General features: G+C 41.9%; 1 protein-coding gene and 3 non-coding genes across 4 annotated transcripts; 1 reads left to right on the top strand and 3 right to left on the bottom strand.

Annotated features, from left to right (window-relative positions):
- Positions 1–8,479: 8,479 nt before the first annotated feature.
- Positions 8,480–8,586, bottom strand: LOC115590660 (U6 spliceosomal RNA). Its single transcript, XR_003985811.1, has one exon. It is a non-coding gene; the product is annotated as a U6 spliceosomal RNA (small nuclear RNA).
- Positions 8,587–9,086: 500 nt separating this feature from the next.
- Positions 9,087–9,193, bottom strand: LOC115590658 (U6 spliceosomal RNA). Its single transcript, XR_003985809.1, has one exon. It is a non-coding gene; the product is annotated as a U6 spliceosomal RNA (small nuclear RNA).
- Positions 9,194–9,663: 470 nt separating this feature from the next.
- Positions 9,664–9,769, bottom strand: LOC115590663 (U6 spliceosomal RNA). The gene has a single exon (XR_003985814.1). It is a non-coding gene; the product is annotated as a U6 spliceosomal RNA (small nuclear RNA).
- A 356-nt stretch (positions 9,770–10,125) lies between these two features.
- Positions 10,126–12,325, top strand: LOC115589425 (leucine-rich repeat-containing protein 72-like). The gene is made up of 5 exons (XM_030430264.1): positions 10,126–10,130; positions 10,424–10,567; positions 10,835–11,017; positions 11,105–11,182; positions 12,139–12,325. The coding sequence occupies exons 1-5, from the start codon at positions 10,126–10,128 to the stop codon at positions 12,323–12,325; spliced, it is 597 nt and encodes a 198-aa protein (XP_030286124.1).
- Positions 12,326–20,477: the final 8,152 nt, after the last annotated feature.

Here is a 20,477-nt window from a genome sequence, read left to right as displayed (position 1 = left end):
TTAGCCTCTATTTTATTTTTATCTTACTCTATTTTATTTTATTTATTTTATCTCTACTTTCTCTATTTTCCTCTTCCCACTTTGTATGTAACTGTTGCACAGCAATTTCCCTCGGGATAAATAAAGCTTCTTGAATCTTGAATGTAGGAGTTTTTTTTTCTTGACATGAATGTGTAAAACTGTTGGATGGCTCTGTTTGCATTTGTAGGAGACACTACTTTGATAAAAAGGGATAATTAATTACTGGTAATTAATTAATTACTGGTAATCAACTATGCCTCACACGGGGCACCACAAATTTGGACATTAGGACATGTAGGTAGGCTATGCGGGCCTCCCATGGACGGCACCATAGATGTAAGGGACTATCACTGCTTGATAATCAAGGTCATTAATCACTGGTGATTAATTTTACACTTGTAGATGGGGCACCACCTCCATTGTTTGATTTACTGAAATAGGCTGGAGGGAACTATTCCAAACATCTAACTGTACAAGTTTGGCTTGGACAGCTAGAGTATCAATTTCAAATCAATTTATTCAATCTCAATATTCTGAAGCAGTGAATTCTTTGCACGTATCCATCGGTTCTCCACATTAAAATTAAGTTCCAGACAAAAACAAATGATTATATATGTTTATTGACTAAATAATTTGGGGTAACATAAATGAACTAACAATTTTAGATGAACAACAAATAACAGAAAAGGAAAAGAATGTAATAAGCAAAGTAATAAAGTTATGTGACCGTCGGTAGATGGTAAAGTTAAAGGGTCGGGTTTTATATATCAAATATTACGGGAGTAATCTTTTAATACTAACGAGACCCTAACCTCAACTTTCTTAAGTTCATAGGATAGAAGTTAGAGCTTTAGACAGAAGTCAGAACCTGAGACAGAGGTCAGAACTTTAGACACCACTCATTCTCACGTGTGTGGATCCAGCTGTATGAAGATGTTCAGCCTGTTTTGTCTGGGCGTCAGGAGGCACTGAAGCTTGGTCTCTTTGAGAGTTCTGGGTTGGACCACGGCACAGCGCGTCGGTCCAGTAGCCAGAGGGAAGGCCGGTACTCTGTTGAGGGACTCTTGGTCCGAAGGCCCAGCGGGGTTTCCGCCTTGGGAGCGCTGGGGGCAGAGTTGATCTCGGCTGGGAACACACACAGTGTCCTTTGTGGAAGACTCCTTGCCCGGCTTCTGAGGCAGACGATGGACTGCAACTTTCTTCATCAGATGATCACAGTCTTGAAAAAGACTTTTCTTTGATGTTTCAAGGTGGTTCTCAAGTTCTGATCCTTTCACTAATTCAGCTTCTTCTGGATCAGGCGGTGATACTTTAAAGTTATATTAAAATCAAATCAAAAATCAAAAAGAAAAGAATTTGTTCTATTAAAGACTTGGATAAAAGTAGAGTACTTAAAGTAGTTATTCAATTCGCTTTACTTTACCATCTTAAAAGTCGAATTTTTGTCTTTGTTAAAAGATGTAGCATGGTTATGATCCAGGAATGAAAGAATTAAAAACATGATTAAGGCATAAAACAATAGTATACAACATAAACCATAAAGCATACAATACACAGTAGGACCAAGGACTTATACATATTCCTTGTAGTTCTATCTTAAGAAAACAACAGACATTTAACTGGTAAATAACACAAGCATTACACACAAAGAGGATCATGATATGCATGATATAAGTCTGTGCCCATCGCAAAGGTGGGGGCTGGTTTCTTTCAAACCCCAAATTCATTAAGTAATAAGCTTTATTTGGGCTTGATAATAATATGGGAAAGATCTATTGTATGGTCTTCTTGCTATTTAGAAATCTGATGAAATTAGGAAGATGAAATTGTAGTTAATAGTTATTCAGAACATATTGAAAGGTGGATGAGTATAGGATTGGAATGCAGCAAAGATTGAAATGTCACAGACAGGGTCGTAAAACGCTTTGGCCTGTGAGGGGGGAGGACTGGGTCATCTTTACCCCAACCACCATTTACCCCCACTTCTTGTCATCTGATGTGGAGAGAGAGAGGATTCTATTGTTTTTAGTTGTTAGGTAGTAACAGAAGGTCTCCGATGATCTGTTTATAGCAAGAGAGCAACACATCGTCCTTTCTATAGGGAGAAGAGGCCACGTACTGGACATCGTTTGGCCTGAGGAAGAAAGAGTTCATCTTCTTTGGAAGGGGGGAGAAGAGGCAAATATTCAGTCAAACAGATATGCTTTGTTTGTTAAATTAGTCTTGTCTTGTGGTTGAGAGGTTAGAGGTCAGAGGACTGGGAAAGGGAGCAGAGCCTCGTGATGGAGACATAAGGGCTGGTGTTCCTACACATTTTTTACAATGTTTGCTTAAATGCCCAGTGTTGAGACACCCAAAGCAAACATCTTTATCCTTTAATAAATTAATTTTTTCACCATGTTTATTTCTGGCAAATTGTTGACATTCGTGAGTGACTTTGTGAACAGAATAAACAATTGATGTTGCTCCTTGTGTCTCTCGGTTTGGTTTTGTTCGTCTCCTTGGGTTGTAGTTTATAGCTCTGGTGTAGATGGGGTGCTTCCTGGTTCCTTATATCAGCTGCTGTGATTAAAAAAGTGGTCAAGTTCAGATATGTCAATCCATTTATTTCACAGTATGCCAAAAAAAGAACATCTCTCAAAATAAACGTCTTCACCGTCTCACGGTCAAAAACCACAGACTCTCACTGTGCCACACCTGTTACAATTAGTCCAACCCTTAAGTAGAACACCACGATTAACACAGTGCCATCCTGGTCACCATTAAAATGGCTCCAACGCCTGCAGCCTTCACCAATGTGGTGTTAATAGTTGTAGTGGTGAAGTGTGTGGCAGCTGTGGCTCGGGGGTAGAGCCAGCATCTTGTTAACGCAAGGTCGCTGGTTTGTGGCTGCCATGTAAGGTGCCGTCCAGCACATCACATCATCTTACATTTTGCTGATATTATATATAATTTACTTTAAAGCTACTGTAAAAAGTACAAGTATTTAACTTAACTGTTCATATAAAAGCAGGACACAAGGAGCAATAATAAGTGGGACACATGAGACGGATTAACTCAACTTTTTAATCATGTTAACAAACATGGGCAAATCAGCATAAAATAGACAAACATATTTTGACATCTTCTCAAGGGGGAATTGTACACATTCAGTGTCAGCACATCATTTCTCCTGTGTATATTGATCATCTGAGGATTCTTCAAGAATGTCATTTAAAGTTAAAGTTCAGCAATTATGCATGAAACGCTAGAACCGAACAACCTCCAACAAAATTTGCAAATGCAAGGCTACTCACGTGTACGTGTCATCAAATATCTCGTCAAAGCAGACTGATCAGAAAACTTTCCCCAGGTCTGGCAAGGTTACGGTTTCTAACCTGTGTGAGTTCTCATGTGACTTGATAAGCCGCTGTTTTGCTTGAAAGTCTTCCCACATGTTTTGCAAGAATACGGCTTCTCATCAGAGTGGATTGTCATGTGTTGCTTCAATTCAACATGAGACTTGAAACCTTTCCCACATGTTTGGCAAGAGTAAGGCCGCTCATCTGTGTGGGTTCTCATGTGAGCTGTTAAGTCACTGCGACGCATGTAAGTCTTCCCGCATGTCTTGCAAGAATGCAGCTTCTCACCTGTGAGTTCTCATGTGACATGCTAAGCCACTGCTTAGCTTAAAAGTCTTCCCACATGTTTTGCAACAATATGGCTTCTCATCGGAGTGGATTCTCATGGGTTGCTTCAATTCAACATGAGACTTGAAACCTTTACCACATGTTTGGCAAGAATATGGCCGCTCATCTGTGTGGGTTCTCATGTGGACTGCCACGTGTGTACGTCGGCTGAAAGCTTTCCCACATGTTTTGCAGGTAAACGGTTTCTCGCCTGTGTAGGTTCTTATGTGTCGCTTCAATTCACCATGAGACTTGAAAGCTTTCCCACATGTTTTGCAAGTAAACGGTTTCTCACCTGTGTGGGTTTTAATGTGAGCTTTTAAGTAACAGGCTAGCATGAAAGCTTTCCCACATGTTTTGCAAGTAAACGGTCTCTCATCTGTGTGGACTCTCATGTGATAAGTTGATGGACAACGACCCTCGAAAGCCTTCCCACACATTTCACAGGGAAACAGTTTCTCACCTGTGTGGGTCATCATGTGACGTGTTAAGTTATAGTTTTGCGTGAAAGTCTTCCCACATGTTTTGCAGGTAAACGGTCTCTCACCTGTGTGGGTTCTCATATGAGCTGTTAAGTGTGCAGATTGGCTGAAAGTTTTCCCACATGTGTTGCAAGTAAACATCTTCTCACCTGTGTGGGTTCTCAGGTGTGAATTCAATAGGGACCTAAACTTAAAAGTCTTCCCACATGTGTCACAGTTGAAAGACTTTTTGCCTGGGTGAGTGTTATGTTGAGAGCATGATGAAGTAGAGTTTTTTGCATTATCACTGTGACTTTTGCTTCCGTGATGTCTTTTGTTTTGCTTCGGCTCTCCATCTCCAGCTGATCCTGAGTCTCCATGTTTTCCTCCTTTCTGGTCTCGGCTCTCAGCTACATGAGAGTTGTTAGAGAGGAGCTGGTGGTCACTTGCTGGTTCTGCTTCACTGTGGTCACTTTCTTTATAAGCTGGAGTCAACATGACGGTATCCGTCTCCACCTTCAGTACAAGCTGCTCTCCCTCCCGGCTGGTGCAGAGTTCCTTAATCTGTGGAGGCTCTGGGTGCTCTTGGTCCAGACTGGAGTTCCTCTCCTGGTTACAGAGCTGCTGGTCAGCGAGAACCTCCTCCTCCTTACAGACATGTTGCTGTGGGAGCTCTGGAGGGACAGAGAACAAAAGACAGAGAATATTTAAATCAACCAATCAACCTTTATTTATCCTCCAGAGATCATTGAGAGGCAACCCTCATTTACAAGGGCATCGAGGCACACAGAACAATGGCAGAATAACAAGTAAAAATACTCAAAGTTTCAATAGCTTCCAGGTCACGTGACCTATTGACACCAAACCGATGCCGAATTGTGTTAATAGACTGGGTGATTCGGACACTACTTGTTATATCAACTTTAGTGCTCTTCATATTAGTTATTAATGTTTTTAATGTAAAATCTAAATTTTTCCAGTAGCTTCCATCTCATCTGACCCACTGCCTCAAAATCAATGCCGAACTGTCTTCCTAATAGTTTGAATGAGACACACTTCTTTCTGTTGAGTTTTAGTGCTCCTCACATTTTTCGGAACGTTGTGTGTGTAAAATCATCATTTTCTGACGGGAGTTTCGCCGCAGTCTTCCATAGAACGGAGCTCAGTCGTGCAGCGGACACTCAGAACTTCCGAAGTCCCGGAGTGGAATTAACCAAAACGAGGGAAACACTCGTATGTTGGCTCCATGTAGTGAAACGTGGCTGTCTGTCCACCTCTTTGGCCACTCCTGGGTTCTGAACATTAGTGTTATCAAAATAAGAAACTTTTACTCACCTATCCTGTGTAACTTTACTTGGGGTTTCCAGCAGATATCCAGCATGACGCGCTGCCGATCGATCTCTTCCTCGTACTAGACGATAGTTGTTTTAAAAACTCTGAATATTTCTTCAGCAGCAGCAGTTAGTCGCTCGTTGACAAACGCTCTCAAACTCTCAACTGAACTCATTGTTCTTTAATAACTCATTCAATAGTCATTCAATAATGAGCTGCGCTGTGACTCAGGACCGTCTTCCCTTCATTCATTACACACAGGGAGTTAATGCTACTCGCTGCTACTATTTACTTCCGCTGGGTGCCACGCTCTTAAACTCCGACAGCGGAATTGCGGAGGCTTCAGACTGAAAACATTTAATCCAGAAGTTGTTTAAAACATATCTGACTACAGAGAGCTATCCATCACCGGTTTGATCCAGATTTTCACAACAAGAGCATCATCTTAATCCAATTGTCGGGACGGTCTAGAACGGATGGTTTAGGGTTGTGATGACCTAGTTTGTGCTCCAGCGGCCGATGAGTGTCAAACAGCAAGTATTGATCTGTGGTTGTAGGTTTTCTGTTCACCTCAGTGTTGAAGCATCTGTCAAACAAAATAAGTCTAGCAGCTGAAATTAAAGATAGATCTCAGCTGCAGGTTCTGGAGCCAGAAGGACATTCAGGTTACTGAGAAGAAGAACCGGTTCCGTTTGAACCCAGTTCTGTGAAAAATGGAAAATCGTGACCTTCCTCTGTTTGTTTAATCAACAATCAATTGAACGTTTTAATATTTAATTAATTGATTAGTTTCTCAATTTAAACAATCTTATTGTTATAATAATTCTATTGTATACTTAGTCCTTTTTGAAGTAGACAAAAAATAGGTAAACCTCGGTACTCTTGGGAGGAGGTAAACCCCCCTGGTTGGTAGATTGTCCCAGTCTAGATTAGAATGTTTAGAGAATATTAACAGATGTTTTGTTGTTAAAAACTTTGTAGGTGGTTAAATTGTTCCTCCTGACTTTAGCCAGCCATACTTTTCTCCTGTCTCTGTCTTTGGGGAAGCCATACATGCGCACGCCTTTCTCCGAGCAATTGGACCATCCCCATGCAGCACAGCATACCATGGTGAAGACTGTATTCAAGGACAACACAGTGGAAAGGACACAAACAGCTTGACATGCTGATCTGTTTGACTTCTTTACATACTGGAATTCATTGTGGTATTAAGTGCATTGGGAAAAACAAGACTGTGTGATGTATTATGCATTAATGAGTAGAGAAAGTTTGGGCTAAGTAAGAATAGTTAACAAATGGTGATAGAATTGCATTCATTTGAAATTAATTCAAATCAAATTGAATTTATTTGCCATGGATTTTTCCTATTTCCTATCAGAACACAGTTATCATCATAATGCTGTTCTGAGTCCAGACTTGTCAGTCACCTGTTAGTCTGCCTCACTCAAGTCTAAAGGTAAAAAAAAAAGAAGAAGAAGATATTATGATTTTATTACTGTCGACGACCATACAAGTTTAGTTTCCTATTGTTTCAATTGCCCGCCAAGCACTTCCTGGAACTTTTGGAGGGCTACATGGACCATGTGATCGGCCAGCGTTTTGAACTTCCGTTGTCGTCACTATCTCTCTCAAGGCACTCTAGTGTCAACTGCCTGTCAGCGCTAGGTTTTGCTGCTGTGCTCCAGAGGTCATACGAAAATATTAGGGGAATAACAGTTGGGCTGTGAAGAGTTCTCACTTCAGAAGTGCCTGTGTCCGTTGCCTACCCGTGGGGCGGTGTGTGGCTCAGTGGGTAGAGCGGGTCGTCTAGTGATCGGAAGGTCACCAGTTGGAATCCCGGCAACCCCTAGTTGCATGTCTTGAGCAAGATACTGAACCCCAAATTGCTCCTGATGAGCAGTTGGCGCCTTGCATGGCAGCCTCCGTCATCAGTGTATGAATGTGTGTGTGAATGGGTGAATGGGTGAATGTGGCATATGTTGTACAGCGCTTTGAGCTGTCGTTAGACTGGAAAAGCGCTATAAAAATGCAGACCATTTACCCGTCCGTTGCGTACCCATCACCAGTTTAGTAGTTAGCTTAGGCTGATAGATTAATATAGCAAGTTTAAATCTCCGAAATGGGCATACAGGTAAATTAACACATCTACAAAAATCAAATAAGAGGAGTTTAAACTTAATGAAAGTACCATTTATGACTATGTGGTGTGGATAAGTGTTGGACTTAATTTTCCTCTAAATTTCCTAGTCCTCCACTTCTTTCTACTACTCCTTCTGCTACTTCTGCTACTTATAAAATATTAAGCTTTGTTCAACTCGTTCTTCTCTTCTTCTTTCTTCAAAACTCTGAGCTCCTCTGATAATTCTGCCACTTACACATGTTCTTATTGTTATGCCTTTTCAAAAATTAAGCTTTTTTCCACTTTTGATTCTTTCCTTCATTACAGTTAAAACAATTAAGCCCTGACAATGGACTACTTCCGTGTCTAAGTATCACCGACTTCTTAAAAACATAGAATGGGTAGAATGTTTTAGGTTACATTTAATAACAAAATTGAACATTTAATGTCAACAATAACAACACATTAAAAATACAACAAAGGAACACCACAACAGATCAAGATTACACTGAAGAAAATCGAACATTTTCAAACTGATCAGAGCATTTTTATTTTATTTTTATTTCATCATGTTGGCAATTAGTGTTTACTGGCTGCCAATTCAGTATGCACATTTACAAAATTCAGTGAAAGGGGGCGAGGCCAAAAATGCCCTGACACTGAAAAGGGGGCTGTTCCCAACTTTTGCCCTCAAACAGGAGCTTGAGCCCCCCGTTTAGCGCAAAGCGCTCATGTCTGTAATATTGCGGCCGCTACACGTTATAGATGAGGTATGTTGTTTCTCGCACCGCATGGTGACTTTGGTTGTGGACCATTGAACGGAGCACTGGCAATTACAGACATTTTCATATCGGAGTGGGTCTCGGGGCAGCCAGTTCAAAATGTGGAAACGCTTCACGAATTTGCGTGTCATCCTTTTGCAGGGGCCATGCTAATCTTCTCTGTATCGATTCCAATTTATCATATGTGTTGCCTAAGCAAGCACATGCAACCCTTGCTCTCTGCCTACATTTAAATCTCCTGTTTGCAGGATGATCCTTGTACGGCAGTGCAGACTAGAGGTACCTAGTAGGCGGTACCCTGAAGAATCACAAGTCAGGGTAACCCTGAGAAAGACCACATCCCTCCGTCTTGTTTATTTCAACATGTTGGCAATTAGTATTTGCTGGCTGCCAATTCAGTCTGCACATTTGCAAAATTCAATGAAAGGGGGCGAGACCAAAGATGCCCTGACAATGAAAAGGGGGCTGTACCCAACTGTTGCCCTGAGACAGGAACCTGAGACTGTCCCGTTTCGTGCAGAGAGGTCATGTCTGTAATATTGCAGGCGCTACACGTTATAGATGAGGAGAGTCGTTGCTTGCACTGCTCTGTGACTGGTTGTGTTGCTCGCACTGCGCAGTGACTTTGGTTGTGGACCGCTGAACAGAGCACTGGCAGTTATAGACATTTCCATATCGGAGAGGGTCTCGGGGCAGCCAGTTCAAAATGTGGAAATGCTTCACGAATTTGCGTGTCATCCTTTTGCAGGGGCCATGCTAATCTTCTCTGTATCGATTCCAATTTATCATATGTGCTGCCTGAGCAAGCACATGCAACTCTTACTCTCTGCCTACATTTTAATCTCCTTTTAGCAGGATGATCCTTGTACGGCAGTGCAGGCTATAGGTACCTAGTAGGCAGTACCCTGAAGAATCACAAGTCAGGGTAACCAGGAGAAAGACCTCATCCCTCCTTCTTGTTTATTTCAACATGCTGGCAATTAGTATTTGCTGGCTGCCAATTCAGTCTGCACATTTACAAAATTCAGTGAAAGGGGGCGAGGCCAAAAATGCCCTGACAATGAAAAGGGGGCTGTACCCAACTTTTGCCCTCAGACAGGAGCCTGAGCCTCCCATTTAGCACAGAGCGCTCATGTCTGTAACATTGCAGGCGCTCCACATTGTAGATGAGGCGAGTTGTTGTTCGCACCCGCACAGTGACTGTGGTTGTGGACCGCTGAACGGAGCACTGGCAATTCCAGACATTTCCATATCGGAGTGGGTCTTGGGCGAGCCAGTTCAAAATGTGGAAACGCTTCACAAATTTGCGTGTCATCCTTTTGTAGGGGCCATGCTAATCTTCTCTGTATCGATTCCAATTATCATATGTGCTGCCCGAGCAAACACATGCAACCCTTGCTCTCTGCCTACATTTTAATTTCCTTTCTGCAGGATGATCCTCGTACGGCAGTGCAGGCTAGAGGTACCTAGTAGGCGGTACCCTGAAGAATCACAAGTCAGGGTAACCAGGAGAACGACCTCATCCCTCCGTCTTGTTTATTTCAACATGTTGGCAATTAGTATTTGCTTGCTGCCAATTCAGTCTGCACATTTACAAAATTCAATAAAAGGGGGCGAGGCCAAAGATGCCCTGATGATGAAAAGGGGGCAGTACCCAACTTTTGCCCTGAGACAGGAGCCTGAGCCTCCCATTTAGCGCAGAGCGCTCATGTCTGTAACATTGCAGGCGCAACACGTTGTAGATGAGGTGAGTTGTTGCGCGCACCGCACAGTGACTTTGGTTGTGGACCGTTGAATGGAGCACAGGCAATTCCAGACATTTTCATATCGGAGTGAGGCTTGGGTCAGTAAGTTTAAAACATAGAAATCTATCAGGGAATGTTTTGATCACTTTCCCAATCATCCAGGAATTTCTAGGCGCAATGGTTTAGGTTTTATCATGACATAATCATCTGACTTCACTCCTGATCTTCATCGCTACAAGGGGGTTTGAAAAGGATTACAGTGCAGAGGGATCTGTCATGGATCATCTAACCTCAGGCCAACACAGTCAGCTGGCCACGCCTCAAGCTTTCAGTGGCGTTCTTTTGCCTCCCAGGGCCTGACAGAGATCCCCTATGACACCATCCTAACACAGACAGACACCCTGGAGGTGCTGGACCTCAGCTACAATCTGCTGGAAGAGTATCCTTCTCTTAATAGCCTAAACGTCACAAAACGTCATAGTCAATAAGAAGCAGTAACTTACTGAAGTGTTCCTTTCTTCTTCTCTCCACGGCCTCATAAATTGAGTCAGTGTGTGGATTAGGTGCACATATGTTATTTAATACAGCACCTCACAGTCACATATATTCACACATTTTACACAGTGTATTGATGCTCATGTGGTCCGTGACCGACAAACATGAGCAGGTTGAGTTGGCTGTGTTCTCCTTCATTCAATCCCTATTGGAACCCGGCTCTGCTGGGTCAGCTGGAGAAGCTGAGCACTCTGATCCTGGACTGTAACAACTACACCTCTCACATCAAGTTCCCCTACATGCCCAGTGTCACCGCCCTGTGCATCAACAAGAACAAGATCAACAACCTGCACATGTTCGTGGAGGAAATCCGACGAAAGTTCCCAAATATAAAGTGAGCCTGTTTGACAAGTCCACAGAGGAACTGCAGTTGATAATCATTCCTCCCTGTTTTATTCTTCAATATTCCTTTCATATACAGGATCCTCAGTATGATGAATAATGAGGCAGCACCTAGCTGTTTCAACGGAGGAAGTCTGACCCAGACCCACAAAGACTACAATTGAGAATCTTTTCACCCTCTCCCAGTGTTTCCCTGTGATGGGCCTGTTCCTACAACAACATGGCTGCAGCTTACAGCTGGCTGCTGTCTCAAGCAACCAACAACTGTAACAATCTTACTTTGACCCAGAGACTCTGATCTCAGTGTTTTGACAAGGCAATCAGGTGTTGATGAAGGTTCTCAGTCATCCAAGTCATGGTGCAGCCAGTTTTATTGATAAGTAGGCAGCTTTTGTTACCAACTCATCAAGGAGAAAGAGTGATGTATTTTGACCCGTAAGAACTGGAACATTACTTTTACTCCACTGCATTTGTAGTCATTGTTTGGATTACAGGTTTTCATACCCTTCTTTCCAGTGGACACCATGAATCTTCAGCCATGTTGCTGTTACATGAAGTGTTTTTTATATTCTTCAGCTAAATAAGCTCTTTAAAACCCCCTTGGATCAGCTGAGGATGCATTGTCACAAAGCTGAACACAGATTTGTGTTTCTCACAGGACAGCCACACTGACATATGATGATGATCTTATAGAACAAGATGTGTTGCTGTAGATTAAACCAGCCAACAGCATACAAAGCAGTTAAATGAGCTCCACCTTAAACATCTAGAGCAGTAAAATGCAACATAAACATTAACGCAGCAGCAATATCAATCCACTAATGTCACTAACATTGCAGATTACATTTACAATTTAGGGCTTTTCAAAATGATGGCAGGGGCTGCCATGCAAGGTGCCAACTGCTCAGTTTGGGCTTCAGCATCTAGCTCAAGGACACGTTGAGCGGGACTTGAACTAGCAACCCTCTGATAACTAGACAACCCGCTCTACCTCCTGACCTACAGCCACTCCAACATGCATATAACACACTCTGCATTTTAGGTTCTGTGCCTAACTGAATATATACTTTATGTCTTATCAGCAACATGTGTTTCCATTTCCTTTTGCCTTGTCAGACAGTACGTCATCAGTCAGATCCCAGGCCTGGAGATCCTGGATGACACTGAGGTCCTGGAGAAGGAGAGAGCCCAGGCTAGAAAAACCTACCGGCTGCAGCAGAGCAGCCACAGCAGCAGGACGAGGAAGGACATGCCAAAGAAACACACACAGAAAAAGTCAAATACTGTCAGAAGAACATAGAATAAAATACATTTATGAACCCTTCCCTTCAAGTCTCTCCTTTTATGTTACACTGGTGTGTGTTAGGTATCTGTTTTGTTTTTTTTTTCAAAACTACAGGATGTTTCAAAGTTTCATATTCAAATCCATGTTTTATATAGCTGCATTATCAATTAAAGAAATCAAATATTCTACATGTCCTTACCATCCATTATTTGTCAGTTTCTACACCTCACCCAGAATTCAGCCTGACACACTTGTCTCCCTGTCCCTTGTTCCGATGTAGTGGTGCAACCAGGCTGTAGCTGCATTCATCATTATGTAAGTCTCTAGTGCTGCCAACAGGGTGTGCTAGAGTCAAACAGAAAGCACCAGGGGGAAGAGAGCTGAGCCAACAGACATGAGTTCAGTGGTGTCAGTAATGCAGATTTACAGCTAATAAATAAGCACAACTGTATGAAGGAGACTAGTTAGACTACTGACTCACTACTGAGACTGCTGAGACTGCTGAACTGACACTGGAAGATGGTTCCACAGTTTTCACACTGACAGAAGTCAAATTCTGATGCTGAAGAAATCCTGTGCATTTATTTTTATTGGTTATTTTTTGGTTCAAAAGATGTTCCCATAACTGACCATAACTCCTCTTAAATTATACATAAAAAGGGTTGTACTGTGTAGAGGGCAGATCAGGCCTGGCCAACCTGCGCCTCTCGAGGTGCTATGACAGAAATGAGGTGACAAAAATGACATTTTTTACAAAGAAGAAGAAGAAACATCTTGTTCTAAATGCACTGCTGAATTTACTGATTACTGATGTTAACCTCCCACAGCTTACTCACTGCAGCTGCTGTAGAGTCAGTCACTGTAACAAGAAGTCAGTGTGACCCTAAAGCACAATTGGGCGTTCTACATAATTCTGCTCACTTAATAGTTGTCAAAATGAACATGGTTGAATAAAATCAACTAGTTACATTTAAACATAAAGAAAACTTCAGATACAATTTCTTTCCACCATGAGAAAAGTTGAGTTTCCCATCATGCACTGTGTTCTGTGTAGAGAGAAGGGAAAAATCTGCAGCTGTCTTCATGATTTAATGCTGGTGCTGTAAACACATATCAACATATGAGAGAGGAAGCTGGAAGGTAAACAACTTAAACAAGTCTGATTTCACTCTGAACCTGCGCAGGAAACTTCATACCAGAATACAATCATGTACTCAGTCCATTCTGATGGAGGAATGATGCACCCTGCATTAATCTTACTCTGCTGGGTGGCTAACAAACTGATTAAGGAGATATAAGCTTTGTTGTGCATGGGTCACCACAGATGGTTAAAAAAGATGAAGACTGAAAGCCCAGTGTAACAGTGTGATTCAATTGTGCTTCCTGTTCAGCTCTCATAGTATCTGTGAGAGTAGTTTAACCAGTCATATATCAGATATGGGAAAACTTGACTGGCATGCATGTTTGACTTGAATATGTCTGTCCCCACAGGGCGTAGCTGACATGGCCTTGTTAAAACTTGTTGTAAGATAAATGTATTATATCTGTTATACTGGTCTGACTACTTGACTGTGTTGTGGTGTATCCTGCGCAGGCTCACAGTAAGCTGCCATGTTAAAGGTGTTAGTGTGTCTGCTCCTCACTTTCCCTCTCTGTCTCCTCAACAGGAAAATTTATAGTGAATGTGACACAGACCTCCTATCATGCAAAGGAGAACCACAACATCACACTGCAATGGACGTTCACAACCACAGCTGACACTTCCCCCGACTCCCTTTTTATCTTCTGCTATCTGAAAATTGATCACAAGGCCACAGTCCTGTTTGAACTACGTGGAGATTCTCTGGATCAACAGTTTTAGGACGAGTCCAGTAGGACAAAGACGTCCTCAGAGACGAACGACTCAGACTTCATGTGTCCAGACTCAGGACTGAGGACAAACTATGGTGTGGACCTCTTGACACTGGAGTCAGTGAACGTCACATCTCGTCATGTTGTACTACAGCTGTCAGGCCAAAGTGCAGATTGATGTGAAAAGGATCCACTGCATTATGATTCAATTTCAGCTCTTAAGTTTCAAATTTGAATCTTTTTTCAAATTTTTCAACTCATTTTAATATTTGACATCTGAATGTTTTAATCATGTGTGATAATGCACTTGGTGAATTTCTCATTTGTTGTTGTACTTGATCTCTAATAAAGTCCAGCAGGTCAGCAGGCAGCATCGCCTCTTTGTGTCCTTCAGACCTCAAACACACAGATTCTGTACAGAGATGGTTCATGTGAGGAGTGTCCAGTGTCAAACACACTTCTTTTGACAGCCAACAGAAACTGCTGGAAGAGAGGACAAAATCAAAAAGATGCACCCAGTTCACTTCAAAATATTTTCCAGACAAACTGCGAAATTTATGAAATATAATGAACTCTGAAGTCAAGAAAAATGACAACGTAAACTTTCAGTTTATCAAATTTAACTTTGTTTATGACTAATCAACACTCTGAACTGAAAATTAAAAAATAGGCTGAATATTATATGATTAATTTAAATGAATGTACTTTGTGGATCATATGTATCTAATAAATATCACAGCAGAGAGAGGACACCTAATCCACCTGCAGTACCCACCTGATTCCTTTAATTTGTCAGTGACAGTCATGAACGTGGACCCTGTGATGAAGTCACCAGTAACGGCAGTATACCTCTGAAATGAAATCATGTAGTTACAATTAAACATAAAGAAAATTTCAGATCTAACTTCTTTCCATCATGAGAAACGTTGAGTGTTTCCCATCATGCACTGTGTTCTGTGGAGAGAAGAGAAAAATCTGCAGCTGTCTTCATGATCTAATTCTGATGTTTCAAACACATTTTGATATACACCAGAGGAAGGTGTAAGGTAACAACATAAACAGCTGTGATTGCACTCTGACCTGCGCAGGAAACTTTACACCAGATCAGTCAAGTAGTCAGAACAGTCTGACGGAGCAATTTCTCAAAATGAGGCAAGACTGACACGCAATGAACTCTGAATGTTGGATGTGTGCCATGAGATTTGTTGAACAACACTTTCCTGTTAACACCCATACAGAGAGTATCGTGACCCTGGAATGAAACAACAGTTCTTTTGTGCTCAAAGTATCTTTCTCTCACTCCACAAGGTCCTTTGATGTGTTATGAATCATTGGAATCATGCCATCCAAGGACAACTATCAAAAGATTTCTTCACACAGCACATTTCTATCACAGGTGTTTTCTCATATTGACGTCATACACTTTGGTGATGAGTGATTCCACTTCGCTCTAACAATAGTCTGACTACTTGGCTGTATTAAGGTGTCTTCTGATCAGACTCAGAGTATAACCACAGTTATTTATGTTGTTTACCTTCCAGCTTTCTCTCATATGGATAGATATGTGTTTGAAGCATCAGAATTAAATCATAAAGACAGCTTCAGTCTCATCTCTCCACAGCGCACAGTGCATGATGGGAAACACTGGACTTCTCCCCTGATGGAAAGAAGCCTGATCTGAAGTTTTCTTTATGCTTAAGTGTAAATAGGTGATTGTAATTGACGTATTCAGTGATTACCATGTTAATACAAAAAATTCTCTCATATTAAATGATCTATGTGGTCACATTATAAATAGAACATCAGGTAAAGGCATCAGAAGACAAATATTCAGATAAGATAAAAAAGATAGGATGATATTTATATCAAAGAGATTCATATTATATCATAAAAACTATAGTAGTAATAAACTTTATTTACAGATGTAACAGTTACAAACTGATTTATGGGTCACATTAATTACTAGAATATGGAGATACACACAAGAGATGCATTTTTATTGCACTTCAAGTTTCTTGAATGAATAAAAATCGTCAACAATCATAATATTGAAAATATTGTTCATGACATCATAAAGCTTCAAGAATTCAATGACGTCATCGACAACATCTAAAAACGTCATCAAATCCTGATTTGAGATGTTTTACAGCATTTAAAGACTAAAACTTAAACTGTGTTGTTTTGTGTAACGTGAACATAAAGTAACGTCATAATGACAAAAACTGTATTAACCAATGGCAGTCACTTGAATAAACCTCGCAATACGCGAGTGTACAGACCCGTGTGATTGGAGGATACAGATTATTCGTACCATCTGTTTCTAAAGTTGACATGCAGACCAACAAGTCATCTGAGGTTGCTCTCACACATAGAGCCTATCAGCAGTAGGTGATTTGTTAATTTTTAACCTTGCACACTTCAAAAAATAAAGTTTCTAATGTGCATGCCACACATGCCACTACAATGACAGTTTCATGAGAAGACGTGTGCAAGAGGCGTGCCCGCTTTAAAAAACACCAGCACCTGGTGATTTTGGCGTAAAAGATGATATTAAATCACTCTCATACGGATCACTACAGTCTGCCCTGTCATCATGACTTCATCTGGAAAAGACTCTCGACCTGACATGTGTAAGTGTTAATTTAAGTGTTATTTGTCAGCTGAGGAGTTCAATTCTATCAGAAAGTAAGTTTCCGTTTCTAAAAGTCTTTGGTAATAAAATGTTATGAGACACACGATGCCAAATTCAAGGTTGTTTGTGGTCATTTGCACATGGTTTCTCATGTTTTTGATATGTAGACCAGGCCTGGCCAACCCGCAGCCGCATGCAGCTCTTTGCCTGGTTTCATGCGGCTCTTATGTTCATAATTTTGTGTTTGTGTTTTTTTTTTTTTTTATGTGTATACGTGTTTGCAAACGCGTTTGGTGTGGACGCAACATAAAAATGCCCGATCAGCTTGGAGGGAGGGAAAACCTTATTGATGAGTTCACAATTTGTGTCAAGCTCGCTCTGAAAATGGGCAACTCATGTTTAAATCACTGAATTTAGATAGCATCGTGATGGAAATCGTTAACTTCATCCGCACACATAACCACAGGCAATTCAAGAATCTCATCGCTGAGCTGGATCAAAGGGCCTCCCGGTGACCTGCCGCTGCACTGCACTGTGAGGTGGCTGTTAAAAGGCGAGGTACTTTCTCGCTTCTTTGAGCATTTGGGTGCTGAAACTGTTCATGAAAGAGAAGGACACGAACTATCCCGAGCTGGTGGACTCCAAGTGGATTGTGGATCTGGCCTTTTTGGTCGACATGCTGTGTCACTTGGACAGACTAAACTGAACCTGCAGGATAAGTTAAAAATGCTGCCTGACCTGGTGCAAAGAGTGTTTGCATCTGTCAACAAACTGAAGCTGTTCCAAACGCATATTCAGAAGGGAAATTTAGCGCATGTTCCCGCTCTGCCAAAAGCCAGCGGGTAAATCACCAGCACCGCCCTGAATAAGCAAACAGTCAGATAGGCAACACCGGTCGAAAACCTGCACGAAAGGTTTGTGACCCGGTTCTGTGATGTACAACTGAAAGGCCACAGATTATTTTCCACGTCAACCTGTTGAATGCGGAGACGGACTGTTTGAAAGCCCCGCTAGTTACAGAGGAGACTGCGGCTGAGTTAGAGATGAGGAAGTCCTTGTGTGTAATGAGTAGGATAACAAAGACAAGGAAGTATTGTAAAGACTAAAGACAGACAGTAGATGTTGGTTGTGGTACATGTGTGGACTGAACTGTGATCACATGACTCTTCACCTCTGTCTCCTCTCACAGGGAGAAGATGATCTGCAGGATCCTGCTGCTCATCAGCCTCAACTGTGTCTGTGGTTAGTTTACAGCTTCACTTTATTGCACTGTGATTCAATGAATCAGTTAAAGTCAGTTAATCAGTTGATGTTGATGAGCCTCTGCAGCTCTGAGCCGTCACTAAACTGTCCACAGAAACATGTAGATGGAGTTTAAAGGCTGCCATGTTAAAGCTGTCAGTAGCCCTTTTTAGATAGAAAAGGCGGCACATTTGCTCCAAGGTAAGGGCGGCAATTTACCGGCCTGCCTTTCTAAAACGGAGACGTAATATTCCTCCTTTTCCAAAAGCCACCTCTGAGGTAGGCGTAAACATGTGACGTGACGTGAAACTCGAAGTTGGGCTGTGAACGGAGAAAATAAAATTTGTCTGCAAAATAAGAGCTTTACATTGCACCCCTTTGGAGTTTAGAACTGGGTTCTTAGCGGGGGGCTTTTAATTTGAAAGTAGCGACCGTCCTTAGCTTTCCGACACAACATCAAGCTAACACAACAAAGCAGCTACAGAGACCGAGGAGACGCTAGCATCTCCTGGATCTCAGCGGCTGTCCAGTTGCTCATCTTAATGTCCGAGGGTGAAATGAAGGACTGACTGCTGTGATCAGCTGTTTCTTGGTTTTAAAACTCCCCGGCTGTGGGACTCACAACAGTGCAGGTCATTGACACCTACGCCCACCTCACACAGAGGCCGGAACATTTCCGCCTCGTTTTTAGATAGCAGGCGAGGCGGAAATAAGTGTACCCTCCGAGGCGGAAAATCGGCGGACCACAACAGACCCCCAATTTGCCGGCCTCTGTCGACAACCGCGGACCAAGCCGCCAAAAGGACGGCTTGGGCAAATTGGCGGCTTGGTTCTCTGTCTAAAAATGGCTAATGTGTCTGCTCCTCACTTTCCCTCTCTGTCTCCTCAACAGGAACATTTGTAGTGAATGTGACACAGACCTCCCATCAGGCAGAAGAGAACCACAACATCACACTGGAATGGACGTTCACAACCACAGCTGACACTTCCCCCAACTCCCTTTTTATCATCTGCTATCTGAGAACTGATGACAAAGTCTCAGTCCTGTTGGAACTATGTAGAGGTGTTGAGGTCTCAGAGTGTGAGGACAAACTATGGCTTGGACTTCTTTGGTGAGTGTTGGCTCAACGTCTCTGGTAAGTTGGTTGAGTAGAAGTCAGTAGAACTTTATTAACAGGTTCAGTTCAGCAGCTTTTTTGGATTCATAAGAACCTGAAGAAAAGTATTGAGGACGACCACAATCCACAACCATTTACTTCATTCTCACAGTATCTGAGAAATATGTCAAAACTTCAGCTGTTCTGTTGTTTGGTCTCTTTACAGCAGTGAGGGATTGGCCCGAACCTGAGAGACCAAACACAGACACACCTGAGAGACTGAAAACAGCAAGTCGAGGAAAGATCAGCCTCTACTGTGTATTGGGACTGACAGCAGCAGTGGTAGTTGTGTGGTTTGTTCATCGCCATTTATTTATCACTCTGTCCAAGAAAGAAAACTTCAGCAGAGGATTTAAGGAAAGCTCCAGCTCAGCAGCACCAGAGGAAACAGTTTTATCAACACCGTAAATGAGACCATTAAAACACATCCTGCCTTCATGTTGTTCAGTAAGTGTCCATGATATAACAATCAGAAATACAGTAAGGCATAAGGCTTCAGGTTGAACTGATCTGCTTGTTCTCATGTGTTGTATGATGTAACAGGACACACAGGAAGTGATGTGTTAATTGTATCTTAATCTTTGTCTTCTGATGAACATTGTTACAATGCACTGCCTTTACCTTAAATTCTGTTTATAATGTGAACACTGTGAATAAATCCTTTAATATGAGAGAAGCTGTTTTTATTAACATGTTATTATTTAATAGGTCAGTTAAAACATAACAGGCAAACAGTTTTGTCACTGGTCTCAATAAGATCTGCAGATAAGTATTTGTTTGCATTTAAACAGATCTGACGATGCTTGATTTGTCAAGGACATTACTTTCCCAGTGCTCCAGGGATTTCTGGGGGCAGTGGCATGCACGATCAAAACGCTGTCTCCTGTTGCAAGATTACGTCCTGTTTCGTTCCACTTTTATCTTTCCTGTGATGCAGTAAGGTATTCTTTGGACCATCTTTTCCCAAATAAATCTGAAATGTGTTGTGCCTGTTTCCATCTTCTTCTTGCATATTGGTCCTTACGATCAAACAAGGCCGGGGGGGGAAAAAACGGTGGATGGTTTGGCGTCAGAGGTTCCACGTCGTTAAGGTCCTCCAGAAGTTGATGTTATTCTATTGTCTAAAAATGTATAGGTCTGAATCACTTTATTCCCTTTTCTTGCTTTCCCCTGAACTGGAAGAACTGTGTCCATTACTAACAGCTCCTAATTGGCTCCCAAAGGTTTGAGACAACGCAAGTGTGTTATTTACAGGCAGGTTCACTGGAGTATATGTATGAATATT

The sequence above is a fragment of the Sparus aurata genome, chromosome 10, assembly GCF_900880675.1.
Source record: "Sparus aurata chromosome 10, fSpaAur1.1, whole genome shotgun sequence".
Classification (NCBI taxonomy): Eukaryota; Metazoa; Chordata; class Actinopteri; order Spariformes; family Sparidae; genus Sparus; species Sparus aurata.
The sequence above is the reverse complement of the archived record's forward strand: the minus strand, read 5'-3'. Positions and strand labels throughout refer to the sequence as shown.